Genomic DNA, 8,123 nt, shown 5'->3' with positions numbered 1-8,123 from the left:
AGAAGGCGTTTGAAAAAGACGACAAAAAAGTTCGAGACCATTGTCGCCTGACTGGGAAATACAGGGGACCCGCACACGAAAATTGTAATCTCCAATTTAGGGGTGGCCACACCGTTCCCGTAGTATTTCATAATCTTTCGTTGTATGACGGAAATATAATAATAGAAGCTCTAGCCAAATGTGATGGGTTAATACAAGCGTGTTATCTTGCTATCCACTCGGGTAACTTCATGTAATTTCCGGCGTGAAGTGGATTAAACTTGTTGATATTGACCATTAAATTTAGGATTTTCTTCAAAGCCCATCCGGAATCTTTTTCTTGGAACTCCTCTAATTGGGTTTTAATTGGCAATACAACATTTCTATCAAACCATCGTTGTAAATTAGTATCTTTATAGATTGCTGCGTTCGAAGTTGTAAAATATTTAATTTCCGTATGGATTTGATCAGCCTTTTGAATTTGAAATTTTCCCCCGAAGACAGCGTTTATCTTAACGGCCTGGTCCGTTTTCAGCAAACAAAGCTCTAATGGCTCCAATAAGCGCTTCGACCACAGACATTTTTTTCACTGTGCCGCACACGTACTACAACTCTAAAGCTAGAGCACAACTGAAAATCCCAATTTGAGTGTCCTGTAAGGTAAACTTTGGAAGGACGTAGCACTGCACCACACACCGGACCGGACCACCACAGCCCGGACCACACACTATTGTGTGTGGTCCGGGCTTTGATAGAAGATTTTTGTGAACTGTTGAGTAGTAACACGAATTCTTTAAAATAAATTGGTCCAACGATACGTGCATAAAATTTATTTACGTCAAATCGTTTATTTAAAGTATCACAAAATTTAACTTTGGCAAACTAAACAAAAGTAAAAGTTTCGTTGACATTAAACAAACAAATGGTAAATCAATCTTGTTTTTTTTTACATCAGAACCCTTAATACCCAAAATAAGTCAAAACTTAAGATCAAAAGGTCAAATTAAAATTTGTAGAATATAATTGAACCTTCATAATTCCAACAAAATATTGTATTCTAAATTTAGTGACTGGGTCAGAATGGTGATGCTTTATTTAATGTGAAATCGCATATCGGATGATTCTACGCATAGCAAAGTCCTCGATATTTTGAAAATATTTAATATTCTCAGTATTCATACCTGTGGTATTTTTTATTTAATCGTTATGAAAATATGAAACCATAATGAAACTGTAGGTACTTACCACTTGCTATAATAACACCAAGATTTATAGTAGAAAAAACGGAGATTGAAATTACTTGCGACTTGATACACACGTCAAATAACAACGGTGGCAATACGAAGACTTTGATAACGCATCTATGCCTGTCCCTGTCCGCGCTTTTTGCGGCGAAGGCAGGCGACGCGATGATCTCACCCGCCAAGGTTTCGTTTAAACATTTCGTAAAGTGATGATGTCATACAGCCGCTGCCGCACACCGGCGACTCGACCACGCGGCGGACGATGATGTCACCCAGCCGACGAGTTTCAACTCGCAAAAACTCGTCGGCTGGGTGACGCCGCTCCTTTTGCGCCTATGGCCCAGAGGCACATGTGACAAAACGTTAGTTCATAAAGATGTCGGACGAGGTTGCTCTGGCACAAAATGCTCGACCGTGTGAGGGCACAATTTTCGGAAAAATATTGAGAAAAGAAATCCCTTGCAACTTTATATACGAAGACGACCTCGTGGGTATACCCTAAAATGTTCAAACCTCGTCCAACTGACTTGTTTTCAGTATGTGGCTTTCGACGATGTAAATCCTCAACACTATTTGGTTATTCCTCGGAAACCAATACCTCAGTTATCCAAAGCCACCGACGAATACGAACTGCTATTAGGTCATTTGCTAATTGTAGCAAGAAAAATAGCTGCAACGAGGAAGTTGGATCAAGGGTTTCGAATTGTTATTAATGATGGGCCTGTGGGCGCTCAGTCTGTTTATCACGTTCACATACACTTTTTGTTCGGGAGGCAGATGCGTTGGCCTCCGGGTTAATAATTTTGTTGAGCTGTTTTACTCAATAAGTGTGTTATTAAAGTAATTTTTTGCTGCTGTATGTACCTCCTTTACAACTTATATAGCTTAAAGTCTAATTTAAAAAAAAATACTTCGCTATTATTAAATTATATATTTGGTTAAACATAAATTAAATATTTGAACACATAATTAATACTATCAAGTGAAAAACAGTGAAGGAGAATAATAAAATCAAAAACTGTTTTTCTAGTACAAAAACACCCAAATTTAGGAAGCATTTACCAAAAAAAAAAAATCACTATATTTAGTTCCAGTAGATCCAAATCCACCTTCACCTCTGACAGTGTCCCCTAATTCCTAAAATAATGAAAAGCAACTAATGCCAAACTTGGGAAAAATCATTTACTCACCTGTACTTCCTCCAAGTCAGGATAGTAAATTTTTTCGCATATGAGTTGGGCAATTCTATCCCCACTTTTAATATCGAAATCTGAATCGGAGTGGTTAAATAAAACTACCTTTAAAACGCCCCTATAATCCTCATCTACGACGCCGGCTAAAAAATGCTCGTTTTACTCGTCGCGTCTTCAGAAACAAATTCTAAGTATATACCTCCAACGGCAATAAAATTCTTCACAGCTAATCCAGATCTGGGTGCGATTCTTCCATAACAGCCTTCCGGTAATTCGATTTTAAGGCCCGTGTCGACCAGAGCTTTGTCTCGTGCCGGTACCACACAATCCAGAGCACTTTTTAAGTCATATCCTGCCGCCTTTATTGATCCTTTGCTTGGAGGATACGCTTCTGGAATCGCTTTGGTGTATTTGATCACGAGAGACTTATCGTTAGCAGAAGGCATTTCTGTTAACTTTTACAAAATTTATTTAACACCTTCGAAACAACGCGTAAAAATGAGACGTTTCTGACCCAGCTTTTTTTATTGTGGACCAAATGGGTGCCAAATTTACACGAAGGGAGGGGATGGAAAACGCGCCAAACGGACGAAACCGTTACAACGGAATTTCGCATTTTTATATTTCTATTTTACAAAGATTTCTAGATTTTAATTGAAGCAATACTTGATTACATTCTTGATTTTTATTACCCCTCACAGCTATCACGTACCATCAGTACATTAAACTGAAAAAAAAAATTATATTAACACGCCACCGCATCACGAAACTTCAATAGCGGCTCCTTCCAATGCGCACGCTCTTCCGAATCGTTATTGGTCCTTTCAATCTCGTGATAAGGCTGTCCTAGGAATCACGTGACAATATTTCAGAACAAAATAACTACGTCTCGTTGGACAAAAATGGCGATTTCGAATTCCGGCAAAAATTGCATCCATATGCGTGGTGGCAGGCCGATTTGGCCCAGCTCGACCGATATGCGAAACAAAATAAAAACTTTAAATTTATATTGGTTGTTATCGATTGTTTTTTTTTTTCAAAATACGTGTGGTGCGAACCGTTAAAAAGAAAAACGGGTAGTGATGTGACCAAGGCCTTCGCCAAAATTCTAAAAGAGGCACGGGATCGACACCCAAAAAACCTGCAAACGGATCTGGGCAAGGAATTTTATAATGGCAATTTTGAGAAGCTCATGGTCAAGCACGAAATTAATCATTATAGTACGTACAGTAAGAAAAAGGCTGCGATGGTCGAACGGGTAATAAGGAGACTCAAAGAAAAATTGCATTGCGTACCGCTGGACAGACGTGCTGCCCTCTGTCGTTCAACAATACAAGAAACACAGAACGACGGGAATGAAACCTAATGCGGTGAATAAAAGTAACGCCGATTCACTTTTGAAGAGCGCTTTCAGTCACCTGAAAATATTCGGAGCTAGGAAATTGAAAGTGGGTGACGTGGTTAGAATTAGTAAAGCCAAACACGTGTTTAACAAAGGATACACGCCGAATTGGACCACCAAACTATTGTGGTCAAAGTGCAGATCACGAACCCGGTGACGTATCTTCTCGAAGGTATGAACGGTAAACCTATAATGGGAGGATTTTACGAAGAATAATTGCAAAAAACGGCCAATCCTGACGTCTATCTCGTTGAAAAGGTTCTGCGCAGGCGCGATAAACAAGTTTTGGTACGCTGGTTGGGATTGGACAAGTCGCACGATTCGTGGATTGACGACGCGAATGTATTATAAGTCTCAGTGTCGATGTAACAGTCGTGTCGGGCTCGCATCATGGAGCAGCAGCAAATATCGCTCCCCCCCGAAGAGTTGTACGAATTTTTAACGAGCTAGGACATACATTATACGCCGCCGATGCCACCACCACCATCATCACCGCCACCACCACCGTCATCACCGCCGCCGCCGCCGCCACCACCACCACCGGAAGTGCAACAACAACAAGTAAGAAAACCGTCAAAACGGCGTCGTAGTGCGACGACACCCCCAAAGCCTCACAAAAAAAAAGAAAAAGCGAAGAAACGGTTCAGCAGCAGCAGCAGCAGCATACCGGCTCATCCTCCTCCTCCTCCGGTTGGTTCGATACGTTTATCGACGACGAAGAAAGAAGGGTGGTTTTAGAGTCGCAGCTGGTGCGAAACGAGGACCGGATCAAAGAGACTGAAACTAAAATTGCCCTGCTGCAGAGCGAGTTACAAGTGGCGCGGCTTCATTCCGACGAATGCAGAAAAAAACTTAAACATTTTGCAAGTTTAGCGTCCTCTCTGCCCGCATCAATCCCATAGTTTTTTTTTTAATTTTTTAATTTTAAAAATATTATCGATGTTGATGTAAATAAAAAAAATCTTTATTGTTTTTTTTATTTAGACACACATACACTGCTCCAAACAACAACAGCAACTAGAACAAAACCTGTTGAATCGGAAGTGAAAAAAAATACATATACATTTTACATTAGAATAAAAAAAAGACTAACATAAGCCTAATTTTTACAAATATTTTTTATTATTAGGTCGCAATGAATATGTGTGTTTCTATTACTCTTGAGGCATGTTGAGGATTTGTGATGTCATTAATAGTTGAGAGATTATTCAATTCAATTCAATGATGCGTTTCACAGAAAACTGTTGGGCACGACTACCAGGATCATTCGCCCTTTGCCGACTTCCGTCGAGGATTCTCGGATCTTCTCCGGGAAGGAGACAGAATTTTGAAGTTCTAAATGTCGAGGATTTTCGTATCTTCTCTGGTGAAGAAGACTGATTTTTGAAGTTCCAAATGTCGAGGATTGTCAGATCTTCTCCAGCGAAGGAGACTAAACTTTAAAGTTCCAAATGTCGAGGATTTTCGGATCTTCTCCAGCGAAGGAGACTAATCTCAGAAGTTCTAAATGTCTTGAGTTTTCGGATCTTCTCCAGCGAAGGAGTTCTTTTGAAATTCTAACTAATATACATGATGATTAAAACCAACCCATAGACCATGAGCTAGCAAATCCAAAAGCGGTTATAAGCAGATACCACATGCATCAAGGAATCTAACCACAAGTCGTGCAACAAAATCCATACATCCAGGGTGAAAAAGTGCAGAAAAGGCACTAATAGGAGTGGGTAAGCTGGCATCAATGAGGGACTCATACAAAATTTGGGAGTTATTCCGATGCAGAGCACAATCAAACAAAATATGTTCAATATATCCCACCCCTCCACAAGCACACAGGTTAGATATTTTGACGTTTATCTTGTAAAGATGTGCTGGGGAACTACAATGATTACTCTTCATTCTGCACACTGTTGTAATCTCCTTTCTGGAACCATGGAACTGTTGGAGGTGTCTTATAAACTGCACTATAAAGTCTGCCCTTTGAACGGCCCCACTCTCTCCACTTGATGGCCCAGATGTGCCACATCTTTGCTCTAATTATCGGGATAAATTCACTAAAAGGGGGCCTTAAATTCAGCGAGTCTAAAAGTCTAGCTTCTGAGGCTATTCTATCCACCGTTTCATTATGTCTTATCCCCGAATGGCTTGGAATCCAGCATAACGATATTTTCCCCTCAAGTCTGCGCTTCAAAATATCAATCTTTGCTTTAATATCTAGTAGAATGTAGCTGTTGGAAGCTTCAACCGCACTGCATCCGAAGCTCTGCAGGGCACTTTTGGAATCGGAGACAATTACTGCCTGTTTAATATTATAATCTAATATAAGATCTAGGGCGTAACTAATAGCTACCATTTCTGCAGAGCAAATACAAAACGCGCTATTCAACCCATGCCCGACCCTAACATTGAGAGACGGAATAAATACTTCAAAGTCAACTCTATCATCTGGTCCCTTAGAGGCATCGGTAAATATAAATGTCTCTTCCCCGGTCCACATTTTAGAACAAAATTCCCGAAACTCAGTTTCATTTAGACCCACCCCTTTCTCAATTTTGGAATCAACAAAATTAATAGGCGTAAGCTTAGGGGCCAGGTCCTTATTAAAACACGCTAGAACGTCTCCACTATCGATAATATTATGATATGTGGCGGTGTAGTCAAATGCCCCAACTAAGGGTAAATTCGCCTTCCTTCTAAAAAAGTTATGATTTTCTTGATAGGCAATATATAACCGTTGGGTAGCTAAGAAACTAGGATTATTTCTGATTCTAAGGGACTTGACCAAAAACTTAGAAGCCAACATAATCCTCCTCACCTCCAAACTGGTTTCACAAGCCTCTCCCAATAAAATATTAATTGGAGTTGATTTCATCATACCCAATGTCACTCTTAAAGCCTGATATTGAATCCTATCCAGACCAGACAGGGTTTTTTTCCCACAGCACCCCAGTACCATAGAACCATAATCAAGATGGGAACGCACAAAAGCTTTATAAAATATCAGAAGAGTAGACGGATGGGCTCCCCACCATGTCCTGGATAGAAATCTCATAATATTAATTCCACTAGCTGCCTTGTGAATCATTCTGCCAACCTGTGGAACCCACGTAAGCTTAGCATCAAATGTAACTCCCAGGTACCTAATTTCATTTTTCCAGGGAATATTTACACTATTAACTACCAAGTCGGGAAGTCCAACCAAAGCAGATCTAGAGAATAAAATAGCAGACGACTTTTGCGGACTAAGCTGCAAGTTAAACCTATGCATCCAATCAGCCACTGCCACCAAGGCTTTATTCATCAAGCCTATAGCAAAGAGGACATTGACATCGCTACATAGAAGAACAATATCATCCGCATACTGGAAAATAGAAACCCTATGAGGAATTACTAACTTAATTGAATTTACGTATATATTGAATAAAAGAGGCGCTAAGGGAGATCCCTGAGGGACCCCCTTACTGGTTGATCTAGGTCCGACCAAAAGGTGCCCAACAGCATCCTTAACAAATAGGTTCCTGTTGAGGAGAAGTCGATTGATTAACCCTATAGCATCCCTAGGTATACCCTGCTTATCCATCTCTTTTATTAGCATGGGGATGTTAACATTATCATAGGCACCCACAATATCCAATGCAACCATAACAGTAGGAACACTTTTGCTCTGAGCACACAAAATATGACTTGTTATGATGGAAGCATTATCCATAACGGACTTACCGCGCCTAAAGCCGGTTTGAGATTGTGATAACAATCTGTGATGTTCAAGAAACCACTCTACTCGGCACTTTAATATTGACTCCAGCACTTTACCGAATGTAGATGACAAATTAATCGGCCTATAAGAACTAAGAAGATTAGGATCCCTAAACGGCTTTAATATTGGAACAACCAGCTGCGTCTTCCAACTATCAGGTATACAGCACTCATTTCTCAATAATTTGTTGTAAAAATTCACTAAGAACACGGCTCCCTCTATTGGTAGATGCTTTATTAACTCAAAAGAAACTCTATCCAAGCCGGGGCATGTGTTTTTACGACTTCTAACTACAGCGATAAACTCATCAAGAGTAAACAAGGGAGAAACTGCAGTGTTGTTATCCCCCTCTAAACTTGTCTCCTCTACGACAACATCGGCATGACCCACTAAGGAGTCCAACAATTCCGCCGGTACTGAAAAGTTAAGTGGGAGGTGACAATTAGCCCGGTTAATAGCCTTTGAAAATCTTTTCACACATTTCCATACATACCTAGCACTCTTATTGGGAGATAAACTCTGGCAAAATTTTTTAAATCCCGCCCTTTTCT

General features: G+C 40.2%; 3 protein-coding genes across 3 annotated transcripts; 1 reads left to right on the top strand and 2 right to left on the bottom strand.

Moving 5' to 3' along the window:
* Positions 1 to 1,599: 1,599 nt before the first annotated feature.
* Positions 1,600 to 2,021, top strand: LOC132699891 (adenosine 5'-monophosphoramidase HINT1-like). The gene is made up of 2 exons (XM_060666860.1): positions 1,600 to 1,710; positions 1,761 to 2,021. The coding sequence occupies exons 1-2, from the start codon at positions 1,600 to 1,602 to the stop codon at positions 2,019 to 2,021; spliced, it is 372 nt and encodes a 123-aa protein (XP_060522843.1).
* A 249-nt stretch (positions 2,022 to 2,270) lies between these two features.
* Positions 2,271 to 2,862, bottom strand: LOC132699562 (deoxyuridine 5'-triphosphate nucleotidohydrolase-like). Its single transcript, XM_060666355.1, has 3 exons — positions 2,616 to 2,862; positions 2,414 to 2,559; positions 2,271 to 2,360 (listed from the first exon to the last, which is right to left on the bottom strand). The coding sequence occupies exons 1-3, from the start codon at positions 2,860 to 2,862 to the stop codon at positions 2,271 to 2,273; spliced, it is 483 nt and encodes a 160-aa protein (XP_060522338.1).
* Positions 2,863 to 5,703: 2,841 nt separating this feature from the next.
* Positions 5,704 to 7,458, bottom strand: LOC132699561 (uncharacterized). The gene is made up of 2 exons (XM_060666354.1): positions 7,211 to 7,458; positions 5,704 to 7,147 (listed from the first exon to the last, which is right to left on the bottom strand). Exons 1-2 carry the CDS (start codon positions 7,456 to 7,458, stop codon positions 5,704 to 5,706), a joined length of 1,692 nt encoding a protein of 563 aa, XP_060522337.1.
* Positions 7,459 to 8,123: the final 665 nt, after the last annotated feature.

Source organism: Cylas formicarius, unplaced genomic scaffold, assembly GCF_029955315.1.
Source record: "Cylas formicarius isolate icCylForm1 unplaced genomic scaffold, icCylForm1.1 PGA_scaffold_3__17_contigs__length_32017465, whole genome shotgun sequence".
In the NCBI taxonomy this organism is placed as follows: Eukaryota; Metazoa; Arthropoda; class Insecta; order Coleoptera; family Brentidae; genus Cylas; species Cylas formicarius.
This window is presented reverse-complemented; position numbering and strand designations above follow the sequence as displayed.